Raw genomic sequence first — 21,267 nt, forward strand, 5'->3', positions numbered from 1 at the left:
GGAAGAAGGAGCTGCAGCAGAGATGGGGCTGAAACTCTTCTCAGAAAACTTTGGTTGGTGGCAAAGGTGGAAAACTCAGATTGCAGGACCAAAGGGTCACATGGCTGCTAGACTGAGCCACCTCATGTGTCACCAGCTGCTTTTCAAACTCAGAATGAGGGTTAATGTACAAACTGTATCCTGGAGGGAAGGGATACAAGGAATGAATGTTGAGAAACACTGCTGTAGCCATAGTACAGGAACGGCAGAAGCAGCAATGCAGACTCGCTCACATTGTTCCCAGTGCCTGGGAATGCTTCCCCTGCGGCTAAAGGATAATAACTCATTTTCTTTATCCTTACAGTACATGGCATTTCTATGGAGATTGGTGCCAGTTAGTACTGGCTGTGTCGGTGGCTCTTATAATGAGGAATTGTTATATCCCTGACTCTGTTCTTTGTGCTCTTCCACCCACTGGAAAGGAAAAAATTTCTCTGTTCAAGTAGCTGACCTGAAAACATGGACACAGCTGGGAAATCTGAGCATGTCCAGCCAAAGCATCACATAAAATACATATACTTTAGCAAAATGGAATTCAAAAAAGCTGAAAAGCATTGTCAGTCAGTGATGCAGATCTTACACAGTTATTCATGCTGCATTTCAGGGAAGAAGGCATTTTTATTTTACATATTGCCATTTAATATCACACATTGCCAAGAGGATCTGTTACTAAATGCTAAATCTGTTCCTAAAGTTCAGGTGCATGAGTACAGGGCCATGTTGGGGGTGACAAAGTGACTACTTCAGTGGTGGTAAATGTAATATTCCTTAAGGGGGCATGTGTTAGGAACAAAGGAGAGGAGGTGCAGTTTCTAACTGTACTTGCAAGAGAGAGCATAGGGCAATTCTGCTATTTTTTTTATTTTTAGGGGAAAATGGAGCAGTTAGGCCAGGTGTAGGAAAACATCTGTGAAGCCTGGAGGCTGCAAATGTACATACCCTTGTTTTGTGTGGTTGGAAAATGCAACAAGAGAATGCAGCATTCTCTGAGTTCAGAGATCCCCATGGGCAGGGATCCTTTATATAAACATGCTGTTTCTGCCATCAGAGGGAGAATTTTGTGAGCCTGGGAAACACTGTCTTTATAACTTAATACTCACTTCACTATGCACAGGACACTTTGTATGGCTTGATTAAGGTGACTCCTGGATTTAAAAATTGAAAAGCTAGAAAAAGTAATTACTCCTGAGCAATTAAAAAGCCAGTCTGATGCATCTGAAGTTCTAGTAGTAACACAAATCAAAATAATAACTATTTCTTTAAACCCTATACGCTGGCCCATACTGTGGGATGGGATGGTAGGGACTGCCCACATTACCACTTTTAAAACTTTGCACAGCACTATACTAGCACTTTTAAAGCAAATGGCTGCATGCTGAATATACTGGAGCTACTGCTTTACAGTGAAGCAAGAAATCACTGAGCAATCACCTGGCAGTAGCTTGTGAGATAGGCTGCAGCATTGAGATAGCCTACAATGTAGCTCCTGTGAGAACTGATCGTGTTCTTGAAACGTGAGAGTGCTGCCTCAGTGGGGAGAGCTGGTTGGCAGTATGTTCCCATGATGTGAGACTGTGGTTCATAGAGTCTGGGCTGATGTCCCCCTTTCTTCGCTCTCCACACACCAGCTGAAGCACTGGTTAAGTGCCTACGGCTTTTCCTCCCCCCATGCACACAGCAGAGCAGAACCCTTCTGTATAGCAGCCTGTTGCACTGTCACCAAGAGCAAATGTTAGTTGTTTTGCTTACTGAATACTGGATGATGGTAGCTAAGACAGCAGAATAAGTTATTTGAAATAGTTCAAAAATGACATGTGTTCTGCAGGTTTTGCTGGCTGCCTGATAATTATCTTGTAGCAAGTGCTGTTCCTGGTTAAAGATTCATGACTGTGTTTGATACTGCTCCCCTGGGCCTGCAGAATTCCAGTCTGGCTGGCAGTAAAGATCCTTCTGGCCCCTGTCTCTTATTACTGCTCTGCCTAGAGTAGATTTGGTCTCTAACACATCTCTTAAGAAAGACAGAGAGATTAGTACACTGGTAAATTGCCATCACTGTCTGGGTTCCATTGCATGAGACATATGTGTCCAAAGCATATTTTTATTCCCTTGAATTGGTATTCCCTCATGTGCACCCCATGATCATATTGCTCCTGTGTATCTGCTAGAAGACAAAGAAGACACATGTGCTTGGTTGGAAGTATTGGTGCTTTCAGCCCGTGCAGGAATGAGTATGTCCTGATTCTTTGTTCTTTTCATAGGCATGGATGCTGTTATTATTCATTATGTCATATCCAGAAGTAGTGAGGTACTTTTGGTGGGTATTGAAAGTGGGTACATGCTAGGATACACTAAGGTGGAAGGGAGGAAAGCATTTCTTGCCTGTCACTTTTTTAGTGTTTCTGGTGTGTGATCAAAAGAAAGGACTGACCTGATTTTCTGCAGCGCTCAGCACCCACACATCCCAGTGAGGCTGATGAGAAGTTCAGGAGCTTACTGTTTTTGAAATAGAGCCCAGAATATGACTCATAATGCTATGAAGGAGATGCTCAACAACTAAATGAAAATATATACAGATATAAGGTAACAAAGCATTTCTGCTGAATGTTTTATTGTGAAGTAACCTTTGGACTGGTGTCTCTATCACAAAGCTACAACTGTTGTACAGCTCAACAATGTCATTGAAACAGTATTTTCTGTGTTTTAACAAGAGCATCCTTGTGTGTAGAGAAAACAGATGCTATATTTTGCAGTCCCCTGCATTTTGAACCAGGCCTTTGCAAGATCCTGGCTACTGCTCTGCTATCTGCAAGGTGAAGCTCAGTGGGGCTCAGAGATTCAAGTGTTCTCAGCTGTTTGCATTTGATGTGCTCTGTGTGCTGGTGATGCTGCTGCATACTGATCCTTCAGTCAGCTGGCTTGCTGTGTCTGTAACACAGCCTATATCTTGAAATGGTGGACCCTTCCAGGGCATGGAGGAGGAGGAGGCGGCACAAAGCCAACTGGACGAGCTACTTTGTCATGTTGAGCAGCCTCTCCAACTGTTCTTTTTACTACAGGCTTTGCTGCTACCACGAAAGTAGGAAATTCTGAAGAGCTGGATTCAGATGCGAAAGGGTTATTGTGGGAAAGCCTGAGATTATGGTTTGTGAAGCCTTGTACAACATTGGGCAGCAGTCCTGCTGATGTATCTTGGCCTGGCTGAGAATAGGTAACTCCAGCCTAGAAAAGAAAAACAGTTTGTGTGCGTGTGTGTTCAGTGACTTGGGGTTTATTATATATGGATCATTATTATATTAGTAGGTATCCTGCTTTTAACTAGACATAGGCCCCCCACCCAGGTGCAAAATGTTCCTGACCATCAGGGAAGTTTTGATCTGGATTTGAACACAGAGACCGGAACCCAGAAGCACATTTTTAATATCCAGTGTATCATTAGCACCACCTTCTGTGCTATGTAAACTTCCAGTGCATCCTGTGCAGCTGGTGAAACATTCAAACCCAGCTGCTCCCCTAATCGGTATTATTCTTTCTTTCATACACGCTGTAGACAGCTACCATTACTATTTTATTACCAAGAGTTCTGGTCCATAGGAAGTACTCAGCCACCAGTTAGCCCATCTCGGACCAAAAGAAGGCTAAAATACTAGGTGAGTGCTCAGCTGTTGTGTACATAGGTGTCCCCTTATCCTTGCTATAGCAGTGCAGGTGAGGGGTCCCTGAATTCAGTCAGGTCTAAGGAATACAAGCAAAAGTCCCCAACTGATTTCACCTACCACAGTGGCTCAATTATGTCCTACATCTAGCTAGCCCTGCCCCTAGCTGAGCAGAATTTGGTTCCGTTTGCCCTACCAGGCATGTAAAGTTCCCAGATGGTTAGGGAGGAGGAGCTGTGTGAAGCAGCGATGACACAGATGACTGAATTCCTGGCACAGAAATCCATAGGACAGCCAGGAGCCACCTTTTCTTTTTCTTTCTTTTTCTTTTTTTCAGGTATGAAGTTAACCTCGTAAATTATCACAGATAGCTAATCCACAGTGAAAGAGGTAAACTCGGGGTGATTGCTTGAAATAGTGCTAGTAGGTTGGAATACACTGAAAAGGGTGCCGATATCTACAGAGTTAATACCTGATGTCCATAAAGCTTGCAGTCTACTTGGACGTCCTGTAAGGGTTGCGTTGCCATTGTTGCTGTGCAGAAACCGAAATTCTGGCAAAACAGCACATAGTCAAGAGAAAAGTTATAAAATAGAAGTGATCTGCATTACAATTTTTCATTTTAGTATATTAAGAAAGTAGCCATATTTTTTTTATATTTTGTCTGAGTAGTAAAGTGCTTGCTTTTGAGCCTGTTGGATTGAATAGCCAGGCTGTGTTTTAATATATAATCAGCAAATATGTGAAACTCCAGCACTCTTCCAGAGTAGGATCCTTTGTATTTCTGGGTATGGGGAAGGCAGGGGGAAATATATAGGAGTCTGGCTAGTTAAAAGGTTCCCACCCGTGAAAACTGCTTGGACTCAATTTCATTAGATACAAAAGAATAATTTTAGCGTGATAAAGTATACAGTATAGTTCACAAGAACTTATATTGTAGGAAGGTAGGGCAGAATCTATCCTTTTGTTATATATTTGTGTACTGCCTAGTACAAAGGAGCCTGATTTTCTCAGATGCACATATTAAGAAGAATAAATAACAATATATATTCTGTTTATTAAAAATGTTTTTTGTTAAGGACACTTTTGGCCTCAACCTTTTATAAATATGCTAAAATACATCAGGATTCAACCTATATACATCAAGGAAAAGAGAAAGGGGTGATACAGCTTTAGAAAATTATATATTGAAAAGCATACCATGACAGTATACAGCTCTTACGCTTTCATCCTCACAAAGGTCTATTCCTGCACAAGGGCAAGTGCATGAGAGCGTGCCTCTTTTCTGCCCCTGAAATGGCTAGATCGGGACTGGTGTGCCGGCATACTCACAGACTGATCGTCAGGCAGCAGCTGACAGGCATCCACATTAGCTTTAGCTTCTCCTGCTGAGCAGTTTGTGGCAGCCACAGCAAACTCAACAAAGACCAAGTGCACTGGGTGATACTGATAAAACAGGAATATTGTTTAACAGACTTTGCAGTGTGAAATTGCAGAGCTGCTGAGAAAAGATAAAAGGCAGATGTTGTAAGAAGTTTGGTTTCTAGCTCTCCATCTCCCACTGAAGTCAGGGGGAATCATGTGGCTAAGATGACACAGAATCCTTGGGAAATCGAGAGCAATTCAGTAGGGTAATTAAAAACAAGCCAATTCTGTTTGCAAACACAACTAGTTAACCCTGGGCAATTACCATAGAAGAAGTATTCTGTTTACATGTAAGGATAGCCCTAATTCTAGCAATTACCTGTATTCTGGCTCTTCCGATCTCAAGGAGTTTGAGGTAGGCACCAGCAGTTTTGCTGTTGTGGCTGTTGAGTGCAGCTGTAACAGCTGTTAATACCTGAGTGTTGTTTAAATTTGCCAGCAGCGGACAGTCAGGGCAGACTCGGGTAACATCTTCATTTGAGTCTACAGGAGGAACCAGACAGATTAAGTTTTCATCAGATTACAGGTTATTTCTGAAGACATTATAGACCTCTTCAGTGACATGAAACATTGTGTTTCATGGTCTGTCTTAAGTTATAGTGGAAAGGATTTTTGGCAGCACAAACTATAGGTGGCAGTATTTCACGTAACTGTTGCCATCGAAGTCCTGAAATCTTTATACAAGGAAAAATGTCATGGACTTCAGGAGCTCATTTTGAATGCTCTTACTCAGATTTTAATCAGTTCTCTTTCTGGCAAGCTATCTGTGACACCAATGAAGAGATGTAAGTCACAGCTCACACAAGGAATGGTGGAAAAATGAAGATGTTCTAAATTATTGGAATTGTATGTGCGTGAGTGTGTTGTTTCATTCAGTCACCCGTTCTGAAAGTAGTGCCTAAGAAATCTCATGCAGAGCATGCAGAATGCGATTCCGCTTTCCCATGGCCAACACTGAAAATGTTGGGTGTAGTAAATAAGCTCTAGTAAATTCAACAAGCTCTAGTAAATTCAGGCCAACAAGGAATCAAATTCTTGAGGCTAAACTCTTAAGTGCAAAGCCTGAGTGCCAGTCATTTCCACGTCAAATCTGGGAACTTCTCCCTGGTTAGTCTTATCAAATCTTAACTCTCATAGTAAAGAGGACCAAAGAGAGACGACTGCATTTATGAGTGAATGAAATAAGGCAAGGGGAAAATGACTTCCAAAACAGCTGGATTTAGAAAACTCATTAACTTTCTTTTTTTTTATGGCATATTTATACACAGACTTGCAGTGTTTAAAGTCAGAAGGGCTAGTGAACTGTAACCACTGCCGCCAGGTTCAAACCTAAAGAACAAAGTCTTTACCTGCATGTGAATGGCATTTACTGGCAAGTACAGATAACTTCCCATCCAAATTCTGCAATTTAACATCACAATCACCTTCAACTGCCTAGAGAGAGAATAATCAAAGGGTTACATCATTAAGATAAATAGGAATTTCTGAAAAGAGCAACTACTACTAAATTCAAAAGAATAGGTCCTGGCTGAGTGTTCCTGACAAAATCTGTCTGATTGCAAAGGGCCTGCTAGGTTTTTATTGGTGTCTGTGATTTTGTAAAAGGCACCTGCAAAATTTGGATCCAAATCTGGATCTCGAAAGTGTTGGAAGTGCCGGGGTACCCATATTATAGGTGTTTAGTTCAGGTCCTTCTCTCATAAAGAGCAAGGAATAGGAATACTCATGAGTTAAGACTTTCTGCAGAGCTGTTTGATAACATTCTCGCTAATCTCTGCTGGTCAGTGGCCATGGTAACAGCAGAGTGTGCTGCCTGTGCCGGAGCTGGCTTGCGAGCTGCGTGATCCAACGGGGGAAGAGATGTCAAAGCAAAGCTGGAGTCACTGGTAGGGAGGAGCAGTTAGAGTTCCTTCCCCGTACATGGAAAAGGAGTGAATACAAGGTGGATCAAATTTAGGCATGAGCTCTGTGAATTGAGCCCCTTTCTAGAAACAGCAAACTAAAATGTCTATTTCTTACTCTGCTTTCCACTCAAAAAGCAAAGCTGCCTGTGCTCAGACAACACTTCCACTGCTTTGGTTAGGGAAAGCTTTTCAGAGGTGGATAGTATTTGCACAAGACCAAAATATTCAGGGGCCAGTAAATTCCAGTGGAGCATTACTTTGATGGCAGAGCCCTGTCTGAGGGGAATAGCTCTCCTGCAGTCCCTGGTGGCCAGATTTGATGTAATTTCATTAGTTAACAGCCCACAAACTGCAAGGGAAAGCTGTGGTTTGCACTAGTTCACAGCTTTCCCTGTCTACAGTTTGCAGCAGGGCAGTGACATCTAGGCAGGCCATGGAGGGCTGAATCTGGAGCCCCTAAACAAGACCCTTCAATGTGCATGAACTTCATGTGAAATGTTATGCCAGCAGTGACCTGTCCTCCTCACATAGCAAGCCATGGAGGAAATCCAGGAGTTTGGCAAGCTGTAGGGACACAGTACTGGTGGGAAAGGAGGGTTGGTGCAAAGGGGCTACGTGTTCACGGTGACTGGAAGAAAGAAGCAACACCACGGTCTTATTTGATGTTTATCCTGCAGTCCTTCCTGGTTTCTACACACTGAACTCTTTGATGTGGTTCATATAATAGACAAACCATGCCAGACACAACAGTAACACTAATTCCCTCACCTGTGCTAAAAAAAAATTCTCTTGCTGGGGATCTATGCTGTCAATTACCTCCTTATCCTCTTATCTCCTACACTAACACACAGAGACCTTTCCATTTACAGCATAAGGGAAAAGAAAACTTTGGAGGAGGGATGCTGGAAGATGCCCAGGTGCACTTTCTTTGGGGCAGCTACAGAAAGAACGTATGACATGAAGGCAACTAAAGCAACAGGAAAGTTACAGGTGACTGAATGGTTATAGGCTGTTACAGTGATCTAACATTTGCAGCCTGAGCTTGCAAATCTGACTGGTTATAGAGAGGCCTCTAGCACCAACATACTGAACTTGCATTTTTGCACAGAGCTAGTGAAGTTTTAGACACTCACGTGTTCTGTGAAGCTCCTTACTGTGCAATTTTCAAGAGGTGTAGGGCTGAGGATGTGGCACTCGGTCTCTAATAAGTCAAGTTCTAGAAACAGTATCTTGTGATTTAGCCCCTGGAAGAAAAATACAGAAACTATTAATTACTTCAAAAAACATCACCAAATTTCTCCTCTGGGGCTGAACTGTGATCCCTGTTGCTGACTGCCACTGGATAGCTCCAGGTGTACCCTAGAGTAACTGTATCAGGAACAGGTCCTTACTGTATAACTTTGTAAGAAACAAAGTCCCATTGATGTCACGTGGATTTTTTGCTGGCTAAGGAACCGGCCCATAATTTTTAGAAAGTCCAGCATGAATGTAGTGGGCCAGTTCTCCTGAGTTAACTTGATTTTATCTTGTTGAATAGTTTTAAAAAATAACAGCGGCTTTTGTTGATGAGCAAACTCCATGGTTCTATGACCAGATACAGTTGTAGTTGCACCTTTTCAACTATAACATCAGACATGTGAGTGGAAGGAGAGAAATGAGGTTCTCTAGCTCTGAAAGTGACTCTGCGGCTTGGAGGTACATATAAGGATGTCTTTCTTTTATTCCAGAGCAAGTCAAGTGATTCTGTTTAAACTAATGAAGTTATTTTAGTGTAGAAGTATTAATACAGTGTCACCAGTGTTTTTGTGTAAATACTGCGGGTAGACTTCTGATCTCATTAATGTCTGTTTTATTCTCTTGTAAATGACATTGACATCCTCACTCTCATATCAAATAGAAAACAGCCGTGAAGCTTCATTCTTGTTAATATTTGGGGCCTTTTGCATTGTTCTGAGAAAACCAAAGGTTCTGAATGTGTACCTACATTGTATCCTTGACCATTTCTATAGCCTTTCTAGACTACCAGAATGATGCAAATAGATCTTAGTGAAAATGAGACTACACGCCACAGTTATTTCCATTGTCAGCCCAATGAGATATTAGATCAAATTCATATCTACCACAAAATCACTAATAGCATGGAATTAGGATAAGTATGCATATAGCCAATGTTACCTGCATCACAAGGGTTATCCTCACAGTTTTGCCCAGGTCAGCAACTGGGCTCACAAATCATCACTTTGAATGATCTGCCCTAACCAGCATGCTGCATTAGTAAACTGAGCCCTTTCTATCATTGTACAAAAAATACCTGAACGTTTCTCTCTCTCCCTCTGTTCTGTTCCTTGAGAGAGACATTGCAGTGAGCTGGCTCTCAGCAGCACAAGGTGTCATTCCCCCAGTTATGCCGATGGAGCCATGCTGGTTTGCTTCATGGGAGGATGCAGCCCTCTGCTGGGATTGTCGGTAATTTCCCAAAATTTCCTGTTTTAACGCAGTGCTCTGCCTGCAAGTTCCTCACTTACCTGGGGTATCACGCGGACATTTTCGATTCTGTTTAAGGCAAACTTGTATCCATGATGGCTGTGGTCATTAATATAATTCACAGCTAATTCAGCTGCTGCTTCAGATTCTGGGTCATCGCAGCCCAAGGGAGGGGGGGGAGCTGTTGGTACAGCTTTGTGGATTGGAAGCTGAACAAGCAATATTAAAGCTACTAGCACCTTCATAGCACCCGAGGAAAATGGATCCCTTTCAGAAATAAAGTTCTAAGAATACTGTTCAGGTGGTATCTAGGTAGCTAGAAACAGGGTCTCATTTATATAGTACATCAGCACAGACTTTGCATGACCGCATGTCTGATATTTGTCCCAGTTCCAAGCAGGCATTGCAAACAACAAAAGAGAAAAGTAAATGTTAGGACATCAAGCTGACTGATTAATATTAGCCAAAGTAAATTTTATCAGGTAGGACATTGCGAAGTCTGCTAAAAAGAAGAAAGCGTCAGCAAAAATATAAGAGTTTTTAGAAATTTTTCTACGAACCAACTACAGTACATGCAGGAGAAAAACAATCCCTACTGTTAAACTTGTGGAGATGCTAGACTTCATTAAGTTTTACTGTAAGCAGGGCAGATTCTGTTAGGCCCCCAATCTCACCAGATACCAGTCTAAATTGGGAGATCAGTACCATGGTGAATTAGAAAATGGAATTCGAATCAGTTTGAAGGATCACATTCAACAGTGAATTTAATTATATAGCACTTTTGTTACTGAATTCATTTAGAATAGGTGATGGGACATAGTTTCTAAACCTTTTGCATCAGCTCTCTGTTTCCCTGACATAATCAAAATAATTCCAGTATTTCCTGTTCAGTGATTCTAATTTTACTCTGCAGAGCAGGTATCTTGTTGAAATTTTTCTGGATTATGGTGTACAGATTGGAGGATTTGGAATAAGATACTGAATAACACAAAAGTGCTTTAAGGGGAGTTTAGAGGAAATTTAGCTGCTTAAATCTAGAAGAGCATGCTAAAAAATCCCACAGCATCCACTTAGGCAGTTATCATTATGATTTTGCACTGCTCAGCTGAGCTAAACAAACCAAAGTGGATTTTCCATCTAAGGCCATTTGGGTTCCGTGAACTGAGTGCTGCCATGCTTAAATCCCCAAGTTTTCACGTGCTAGGTGAACTCTGAGCACATCTAATGCACACTGATAGCACTAAAGGCTGTTCAAAACAGACTGGGTAATGATGGTTCTACGTAACAGTTTGATAGTTAAAACACTCCCCTAATAAGTGAGAAATGAGATTCAAATCTCCAACATGCTAAAAGAGTGCCCTGACTTCCAGAGTGTGGGTTATCTTTACTTTTGAACAATCACCTCTCCTCACTTTGAAGTTCAGCATGGAAAATGCCACGATTATCTATAGAAAGAGAGATGGGAAGAAAGAAGTGTGGGGCCACTGTTTAGAGATGATGTTGTTCAGTTAGAAAGCAGCCCAGGAGTGCTGGTCCTCAGCTCAAATTTACATTCACAGTTTATGCATTTACAAAACAGTAACTGGATAACAAAAATATTCTCTGGAGCAGAGTATGGCTTCCAGGATGTCACCACCATTTAAGGTCTTTAATTTAGAGTATTTTTCTCAAAGGTAGATTCTAGCTCAACCAGGAGAAAAGTTTTTCCTGCAGGGATTTCACAGCACATTTCTATGATCTGTGTTATGCTGGTGATGAGACTGGAGAATTGTAAAGGTCCCTTCTGGCTTTAAAATGTATGAATCTCTGTCGTCATTTTCGAGGAGGTCAAGAATTAGCTGCAGAGCTGAGATGAATAGGACTTCAGAATGTTTAGAAGTTTTCACATCAGCTAAGTACTTCTCAGCTCACACAACGGTGTGAATGGGGCTAGAAATTACTTGGAGAAAGTCTTGAGTCATTGCCTTTCTTTTCCAGAACTTGAAAATGTAGAAAAGAACATAAACAGAAATGGTTCCATTGGACAGATTAACTGATGAGGAAGGACATCTGGAAGAGACTAGAGACTGGGAATGATTCCCTTGAGCTATGTGTAGTATGAAGTAAGTTCTGGATGCTAGGATTTGCATACTGAAGAGATTCCTGGGGAAAAGAAAGGTTCTTCCTCTCTCTTTTAAGAAAAAAAATGATTCTGAGGATGATTCATTTCTTCCTACCACTTGATGTCAGGTGTTCAGGCATTTGTTCTGTCATGCAGATGATCATTTGTCTGCTGACTTTGTTTGGCCTACCTGGAATATTTGAAGGATGAAAACTGGTGTCCCAAAAACACCTTTTGAGTGTTCCCCGTGGGTGTCTTTTGAATCATAGCAAATTTATTTAGAATGTAGTATTTTCCTCTTTATTTTTAACCTGCAGTTCAGTTTCTAACCTGTGAAATTATAACTTCCTTTTCCCTTTTCTGGTATGAAACTTTAGGCTGAATTTCCAACAGGTGCAGAAATTGGTCTTCACCTAAGTGACATTTAATTTCACCAGGGAAGGACTTAGCCCCTTATTTATAAATTAAGTGTGGTCATTACTGAGTCTCATAGGTTTTTCATAGGTAAATGCATTATATAATCCAGTTCAGCCAACTTCAGATTCCATTTTCAAAGAACAACTTTAAAACCTCAAATAGCAAACAGGATTTATTACCTTCTTTCTCCCCTCGCCTTTGCACTGACATTCAGCATTCCACTTACCAAGCAGGACGAAAGGGAAATACTTTGGAGCGCACCGCACCTCTCAGCTCCTCTGTCGGCTTACCCAAGACCTTCCCCTCTTGGTGCCTGTGTGAGCTTTCTTTGCTGGAGTGTAACGGATCAGAAATGTACCCATATGATCATCAGAGGCAGCAGTGCAATGCAGAGTGTTTGCGGTAGCACTTTTTTGGGGGGGTGTTAGGATGTGTGTGAGAAAGTGGTGATTTGTTTTTTTAAAAGGGGAAGGAATTCGAAAGGGGAAGGAATTCGAAAGTGCAATCATATAGTTTGGATACAGGTAATATGAAAAGAAGTCTTTCACCCTTTGGACACAGACTGACATAGATCTGCCTAATTATTCCCCTCTGGAAATGAGCTTACTGGTGTCAGCTCCCTGCAGTCCTGTGTGCTGTCATGATTGGCTCTTTATTGGCAGCCTCACTCAAGAGACAGCAAATGCAGAAATAACTTCTCACTTAACTCAGTGTAGATCTATTCTCCCTTCTTCATGCCTGGGACATAGTAAAAAGTCAGCCTTTAGCAGTGGCTACAAATAGTTCTTGCAGCACAAGAAATGAGCTGAATTCCATGGGCTCCTGGACAGAAGGTCACATCTCGACCCCACTGAAGTGAACAACAGTCTTTCACATCAGTAGCATTAGGCTTCGGCCCTAGTGAAATTAGGTTGCATGAGAGACTTGACAGGGCTTCAGTGTGATGGAAATAGAACAAGTTGGGTTTAGTGCCCTTGTTATATAAAATACAGTATTGATTCCATGCTCGAGAACTGAGGCTCCACTGAATCTCAGTTCTTAATAATTTATATAAACCACAATGGAAAGGTGAGTTGATGGTTTTGGTTTTTGCTTTCTCTTTGTTGTTGTTGTTTGTTTGTTTTGTTTTGTTTGGATACTTAAAACAACTAGTGCTGCATTAGAAACTTGCTGCCCCTGCTCAACCTGATCTGGAAGGAAGGCGATGAGTTGCTTCCACAAGTTGTCAAGTTGACACCTTTCTGAGCTTTAAATTCAAACAAATTAAACAAGCAAACAGATAAATATCAACTTTTTAAAGCTTCAGATCAAAGTTAAACACTTGTGGGGATTTCTGAGGCTCTCTTTTCAAATTACTAAAATGTCATTTTTGGGTGAAGCAGACAGAACTGGTCCAATTCTCTGCACCACATCAAAAGGTGCATTTCTGAGCAGTCAGGCATTGTACAGTACTACAAAACTTAATCACCTCTTGCTTTACACTTGATTAAGCACATTACTTTTGGATCATAGAGTTCACAAGATATTGGAACATCAGGACTGTCTTCTGTATAGCTGTCACCTACACAGAAACCTGCACACTAAAGAAAGAAAATGTCTGCAGGAGAAATGTCATACAGTTAAAGTGACCAGCCTTGTCCAGGCAGCATACTGCTTTTTTAAATGACAGTATAATCAGCAGAAAGTAAATGAAAACCCATAGAGCTCTGGGGAAAAAAAAAAAAAAAACTAATGACAAATTTAGTCCATCAGACTAATTGATTTGCATAATCTTATTGGCATCTTTCCACCATGTGGGCAAATCTTCGGCAAATGTAGGTTGTCTTAGGTTCACTGCAGTCGAAGATCTCCACAGTGTCCCTATACCAGAATTTTCTGGCTGCAGAATTGTCAGTAAAGTCTGAACAGTTTTGCCCAAATGTAGTAGTAGAACATTGTATGTTAATTTAAAAAATTTTTAATGTATTTCTTCTCTTTTTTTTAATATGACAGTTGTTAAGGGAAGGAAGGCTGATGATATGCCATAACTGTAGTATCTGTAGTTGAGAGATTTATTACTGTGGGAAATAAAATGTGCAGAAGTGGCATCTATTTTGGGAGCCTCTAGTTTTGGGTGCCCAGCTAGAGATCCCATTTCACTGGGATCACTAGAGATCTCCACTTCACTTTGCTGACCTCAATCTGTTTATCTCTATTTTCTTTTAACTGTAAAATGGAAATAATAACTATTTCCCATTTCACTCTTGTGCACTGAAATGACTCACTGAATTTTATAAAATGTTTTGATATCCTTGGGTAGAAGAATCTATTCAAAACATAAGAGGAATCTAAGAGTCAGGGAAACCAGATGCCACTCAGTAAAAGGGATTCCTGGACTTATTGGAGGCATAGCTGGACTGAGAGGATTCAAATTTGGGTTTCAAGATTTAGTATTGATTATTTCAGAGAAATTTTATCTGCTGGAGTTTCTCTACAAAAACTCAACTCATTTTCAAAGGATGTGAAAAGCTGCTCAGAATTCTGAATTTTTTAATGGAATGGAAATTCTAATTTTTGACCAGCTCTACCAGGCAAAGCCAACTAAATCTATTTTTGTTCTGTTCTGTCTCGTTCTATTTTATTCTTCTATTGTCTATGCCACTGACATACTTGAGTGCCTTCCAGAAGTACATTAAGTGACATAACTAGCATTTGTTACATGAGAGTCTGTTCTCCTTTTCTTCCCAGTGGGAAGATTATATAAGATGTTTTGTCTTAGTGAAGTTTTTGTTTGATTTAAATTTTCCTTCCCATTTCCGCATTTCATCTGCCATGTGTTTTGATGTTGCAGCTAGTAACAATAACTGTTTTCTGAGACGAGAGTTTTCAAGCCTCTGCATGATTTTTACCCCGTATTATGCTGGCCTGATGTCTAAATTCCCTTTCCTAAGTTTTTATACTTTTTTACCCTTTTATCAAGGTCAAAGTTATTTATATTACCATGCAGCTCTTAACAATGGGATATTTTTGCTTCAGCCCTGCAGGCACGTCATGCTTCTCTCAGTATCATGCCTGTGCAATTTGACGGGTGTGGGAAAGCTGTGTCGGAGATGGATGGGTGGCAACTGTGAAATCAGAGACTGGCAGTTACTGAAGTTTTTCTTTTAGCTGTATGCCCTTATGCCATAGTTAGGGCTTCCAGCTATTATGGATGCTCACCTTGATCACTGCCTCCTATCAGAATCTAGAACAAGAAAAGGCAAGATACCTGGCAAGAGACTGCAGAGCTGAGCAGCGTGAGCAGAGAGGGGATGAGGCAGCAGGAACAGAGTGTTCCTCACTGAGTAAACAGACACCCTGTGGTCAAACTGACCCCTTCTTGTCCCGGCGAACAGCACATCAACCTAAGTGAATTTAAACTCCACTTACCATGAGAACCAGTGGCTGTTCTGGCATTATAATAATGTTCTGGCATTATCAGAGTATCCACAGACACATGGCCCCTATTTAAAGAGGCAAATTGAAACATGCCACATTAATTCCTTCTACTTACAGCAACTTTAGAAGACGTAAATGCACAATTGGTCTGCATGCTGTCATGTCCTATGATGCTGTTAGTCTCTTTGATGGAGAACTCCACATGATAACTCTGCATGTTATCTTCCCTTGCTGAGTTAAATCCTGAAATTTAGTAGCAAGTGTTAGAGAAACCTGCTGTGCTCTCTGGATTCCCACATGCTCAGCTGCAATGACACATTTTTGATGTGAGAAACCAAGTTCACTCTTGGCACTGTGAGTGCTTTTTCCACTGAGATCGGTAGAAAGAGCAGTGCAGTCTTACCCTGTGGCAATTTTTAGCTCTCTATTTGTTAAACAAAAAAAGCCACCTCTAAGAACATGAAATTGTTACCTACCTATATTGGGCTACTGCTTGAAAATGGCCCTTATGTTTCCCTATCGATGTTTATTGGCGTAAGTGATAGGACAGTCCATGATGTTACAGGCAGGGCTGGGGAATGGCAGGTGGGAGGATGGCAAACCGATGTGCTCTCTCACCTTGGAACACTGCCTCAGGGGCATGACAAACAAAATCAATACCCCAGTGAGATTTACATAATTCTGACAAGCGGGAGGGTGTTGCTTTTTTTTTAATAAAAGAGTTATTTATTTTTAGTGAGGCAAACAATCAGGAAGATTTTTATACTGCTACATACCCCTAAATCATCCATTTATTCACTCTTTCTGCTGCCTTCCAGCCACATGGCTTAAAAACAAGGACTAGGAAGGAAACATGAGGGGGATATTTTAATTTAATAACATAGAGGCAATATATTAATAACATATTTACAGTAGGGGAAATGGGTCTTTCCAAGTCAGACAAATTTGAGAAAAATTATATAGACATTTTTGCTTAAGAAGTTGAAATTTCGCATGTTAGACGTAAAGTGCAGATGACTTTTGTGACAGCAAAGTAGCTAGACTTCCAGCTCTCGCCGTTGAATTTATACAACATCAGATTCACAGCGGCTGGGGACTCCAAGCTGTCAAGAGCAATAAACATGAAACACTCTGAACAGACGCAGGTGCCCAGGTGACCTTCTCCTTAGTGCCTAAAAGAAAGGGAGATGTGAATGTAAGCATCATGGGCTGATTAAAAACAACATCCAGCGTCACATTTGTATAAAGAGGTGCATATCAACACCTTTTCCTCTGATACGTTTCTGAATTTGTTAAGTCTTGTAATGTCAAAGGAAAGAGAGCTGTATCTTTGTTTACATTCTGCCCCGAAATTCAGAACCTAACCGTGATGTTAAATTCAGCCAATTTTAAAGTATGCATACATATAGCTGGATAGTGCAGACTACTGCTTTTGTACTCACAGGTTTATGAATAAAACAGGAGAAGAGAACTCACAGAGCCGCTTTGGTGAGGCTCCTAGATTTTGGAGCGGGCATCTCAGCCTTTGCCTCTGGCATATTGCCTCTGCACTTTTGCTGAGAGTTTTTGCTCTCAATGGATTTCTAATTTTTCTATTCCTTATTTCCATTCTTTGTCCCTGTTGGTTTAGTCCCTTTCCCTGACACCCAGATATGTCTCCTAAAGGGGACCTTGGACTTCTTTGACTCCTCTTGTTTAACACAGTAAATCTAGGTCTACATCCCCATCTTCTGCTTGTCAAACATATCTGAAATCCCTATTTTATCTCTGTCAGTACAGCTCAAAATGTTCATTTCGATATGATGACCTCCTCATGTCCATGCCAGCACAACAACCACTAATCCTACTCCCAATGCTAACCTGCTGACTGTGTCATCATTTCTTCGAGTAGTTCCCCATCCACAAGAACACCAGGCTCAAGTGTATTGCATTGTTTGCAAGTCATGTCCAAGCCCAGACCTTCTCACTCAGCTGTTCACCTGAATCTCACTATGTCCCATCTGCCATCAGTATCCTGTTGAGCCTTCACCCATGTCTCTGACAAATATGCCTCTATCTCCCTCTTCAGAGAAAATCCCATTTCTGGGCTTGTCCTTGAGTCTGTCACCTGTCTGAATTCTTGCAGGAGTTAAAGAGCTGCGTCTTGTGACATTATCTGTAATAATGTATTAAACAAGTTTGTAAACCTGGCTTTACTATAAAGAGGGCTGCACTTACACTGGAAAGTTTTTAGGACCCCGCAAGCCAAAAATGTTTGAAAACCACCTGAAACCGTGAGTTTGGGATTTGTCTGCTTCGCTTCTGTTTTATCAGGTATTCGTCTAATCTGCCTTTTAAAGCATACATGGCAATGCTGCTCTAGGGATAGCATTATCTTCTTTGCTTACCAAGAGCATTTGCCTGTGAAAATGAATATTTTAGCTGGGCCCTTCCCAGCTCTTGTCTGCATCTCAGTATGTGTTAAGGAGAGAGGAAACCATCCTGTAGTTCACACACAAGTATGGAAAGTAAGATTGTCCTTGGGATAGCTGGAGGAAAAACTTTCTCTTCTCATTCATTTCACCGACAAAATGGAACTCATGATATTTACTTGCTATAGAAGGGGAAATGAGGTCTAGTTCATACATTTTGAAACCCATGAGTTCCTAAGAGAAAAGTTGTTAGTACTGGTGTCAAACATTGTTATTTGTCTTGCTATATAATTCACCTGGAACTGAGCTGCAGTTTTAAGTGTGCATTATCAATGGAGCATAAGACTTGATTAGGATGACGGTGTGACACTTCCCAGACACTTTCTGAAAGGAAACAAGATCTTTTGTTAACTTTGCACCAATAAGATTATATCAGATGCCATTTGCCACAAGTTTCATGACAAAAACATTATTTCATTGTATGGAGCTTCTGTTATAGTGTAGGATAATGATCCAGGTCAAGGACTGAGTTTTTGAAAGAACTGGTGGGTTTTAGTTAGTAATCTTCTTGCAATGTAAAATCTCATTCAGCAGGTATTTCCAAAGGAAATCATTTTCTGAGTGCAACTGAAGTACCTGTAAAGATTATTTTGTAATGTTATGTGTGTATCATAGGAACAGATGGAGAGGGAGCACTAAAAGGAGATTTCTTTCCCTCAAATACCCAACTCTTGTCGGTGTTCATCTCTTGACTTCTGATATAGCCCTACAAGTTCTTGAGAATCAGGTACATGGGGCAGGCTCATGGAAATGCCACTACAGATGGACAGATGGGCTACATGTGCTTTGGAGAGCTAAAGAACTGTTGCAAAAAAATGCTAAAGGCTATTTGTACACAGAGAATCAAATCATTCATATTCCCTGTTCTGTAATCAAAAGCCATTCTTGGCTAGAGGAGATCCCTACAACAACATTCCTGCCTCCCCTTGAGGAAAGGAAGCCAGTGATCATTCTGTTAGCCTTCATTATCATTCAGTGCAGTATAAACTGGCCAGGACTTGAACTCTCAAGTGCCCAGGAGGGCCCATACATGAATATACCTTGTGTCAGCAGAGGCCATTTCAAATAATACAGATGATGACAGATTGATGTTGGTAGCTCATTAAGCAAAGCACTGACCGAGACATCAAATCCCTTTCAGCAAGAGTATGGCTGGACTGTTTGCTGTTGTGCATTAATGGTGAGACACATTTTTCTTCTTTGATTTCTTTTGCTTCCTGCATCCCATGTTTGCATCAGACAGTGCTGGCTATCAGACCTGTCATCATGTTTGTGTGAACAGCTGTGCCAGAAGAATCAAGGTGTAAAGCTAAACCCAATCTGTAGATATGGTATATATAGCACATTTCAACAAAAGACCTGTGTTCACAAACCTCCTGTGGCATACAGATTCTAATATAACACTTGGCTTCTAGCTCGTCCAGATCCACATAGTACAATCTTCCTACCCATGTCTGAAAACACAGAGAGCAGATTTCTGAAACAGTTTAAGGGGTATTTATGTTGCCCACTTCCTGGGATGTTGACTTCTGCACTTGTGGATGACACTCTCACACTCTTTGCACATGCCTTAACCCATGTGGTCAGGCTGGTAGCCTGTGGGCCAAATCTGGTCTTTTGCCTCTTCCTCGAGAAGATGGAGATCTTGTCCAAGCAACAAACTGGCATAGTCTTCTGCCTACCTGCCACAGCCCAACATGGAGAGCCAGGTGACTCCTGCTGCGTTCGCCTTCCTCCCCAGCAATCTGTCTGTCTGTGCATCCCAGCAGAGTGCACTGGGGAACTTGCTGTAGAGAAGAGAGGGAGGTCCCAGAACTGGGGAGAGGGGGAGAATCCCCAAACCACATGCAGTCCTTGTGCCCGTCAAGGCTGAAACACTGTGTAGTCTTGGGGCTGAAGTGGGGCAAATATGTCTGAGGCTTTTTGGCCAGAGTGGCTACCCAAGAGGAAGGTCTGGTCCTTGTGCCAGAAGGGAGGAGTCACAGCTGCTGAAAGGGACCAGAGAGCTGAGCTGGACACCCAAATGCTGGAAGAAAACAAAGCAGGAAGAGGAGGAAGGGAGCACTTAGCTATTAAAAAGATCCCAGGGTGAGAATGGGTGCTAAAATAGCTAAGAGTCTGATAGCAAGTCATCACTGCCTGCTGCAAACAGCTTATTATCCTACGTGCATGCCAGACAGTTGATCCAGCCTCGCTGCACAGCATCATCTCTGGAGGTTCTTTGCAGCCCTGCATTTCTATAGCTTTGTGATTTGATAAGTAATCTTACAATACACTGAGTATTTTATCCTCACAGCCAGTATTATACTCAGTGCTTTTAATTTCCAAAAGGGTTTTAAAAACAGTATCTCCTAATCATCCCTCAGAGGTAGGAAGAAACAAGGATTGCATTTATACAAAATATAATCTCAGAATAAGCACCATTGTCGTTCTAATATGGTAAATGCTGCAGGTGGATCTGATTACTGTGGTACCAAAATAATCTCTTAAAATGAATACTTACTTTTGCCTGTTTACTGTAGTTTCCTCTGCTGTTAGGTCCCTGTTTTTCAGCTTTGGTCTAGGGTATACCTGTAGAGTAAATTGCAAGATCAGTGATGACTAATGCTTTAAAAAGAATTGACTTTAAATGAAGTGAGTGATAAATGACGCTATGGTATGGTATTAGCCTGTCAGACATTTCCATGTTTGAGTGTTAAACTAGACATCTTCAATGAAAAGATTAGTGCTAACATTACATCTAATGTTACCAACCTGATGGCTGAAGTACCTTTTATTGATTTTGTTTGAATTGAGTTTGTAACTGTTCATTTGGTCTTAATTTATATAGCAAATGGTCAAATGCACTGTTTTCTCAGTAATTTTTGCATTACAGAGAGCTAGATGCAATGGCAGTAACTGGGCCTGGCAGTCTACCATCTGGGTACATGCTAATAAAATAATCATCTGCATAATTTTGGAAATCATTGCAGATACTGAGGTAAAAATATATTGGGTTTGATCTGAAAATTGCAGGCGGCCCAATAGAATAATAATGATACAAATAATTTTCTATACAATCCTGGAATAGTTTCTGGTGGGGTTTGTTTTGCATGCATCATGAAGCTGCTTATGTTAACTTTGCTTTGGTATCAAAGGTAAATAGAGGGTGAATGATTAAATCATTTCTGTTCAGTTTTGCTAAAAGTACAATTCCAGTCAGTATGAAATGAACCATTTCTGCTTTATATTGTGACAGTGACGAGGGGGAAAAAAACCTTTTTCTTGCATAGCTAAATAATCCTACAGGTCTCAGTCACAATTGGGTCCCACTGTGCTAAGATCAATAAGCATTTGTAAGGAAAAGACAGTTCCTA

General features: G+C 41.1%; 1 protein-coding gene across 1 annotated transcript; it reads right to left on the reverse strand.

Annotated features, from left to right (window-relative positions):
- Positions 1-2,685: 2,685 nt before the first annotated feature.
- Positions 2,686-9,824, reverse strand: AHSG (alpha 2-HS glycoprotein). Its single transcript, XM_026094853.2, has 7 exons — positions 9,547-9,824; positions 8,155-8,265; positions 6,467-6,551; positions 5,437-5,600; positions 5,025-5,138; positions 4,165-4,245; positions 2,686-3,258 (listed from the first exon to the last, which is right to left on the reverse strand). Exons 1-7 carry the CDS (start codon positions 9,748-9,750, stop codon positions 2,977-2,979), a joined length of 1,041 nt encoding a protein of 346 aa, XP_025950638.2. The 5' UTR covers positions 9,751-9,824; the 3' UTR covers positions 2,686-2,976.
- Between the last annotated feature and the right edge of the window lie 11,443 nt (positions 9,825-21,267).

This window comes from Dromaius novaehollandiae, chromosome 9 (assembly GCF_036370855.1).
Source record: "Dromaius novaehollandiae isolate bDroNov1 chromosome 9, bDroNov1.hap1, whole genome shotgun sequence".
In the NCBI taxonomy this organism is placed as follows: Eukaryota; Metazoa; Chordata; class Aves; order Casuariiformes; family Dromaiidae; genus Dromaius; species Dromaius novaehollandiae.

Coding starts and splice junctions, on each gene's coding strand:
- AHSG (XM_026094853.2), bottom strand. CDS start 9,750: ATGAAGGTGCTAGTAGCTTTAATATTGCTTGTTCAGCTTCCAATCCAC. Junction 6,552..8,154: donor TAAGGAGCTTCACAGAACAC/GTGAGTGTCTAA, acceptor TTCTCTCTCTAG/GCAGTTGAAGGTGATTGTGA. Junction 4,246..5,024: donor TGCTGCCTGACGATCAGTCT/GTGAGTATGCCG, acceptor CTGTTTTGCCAG/AATTTCGGTTTCTGCACAGC.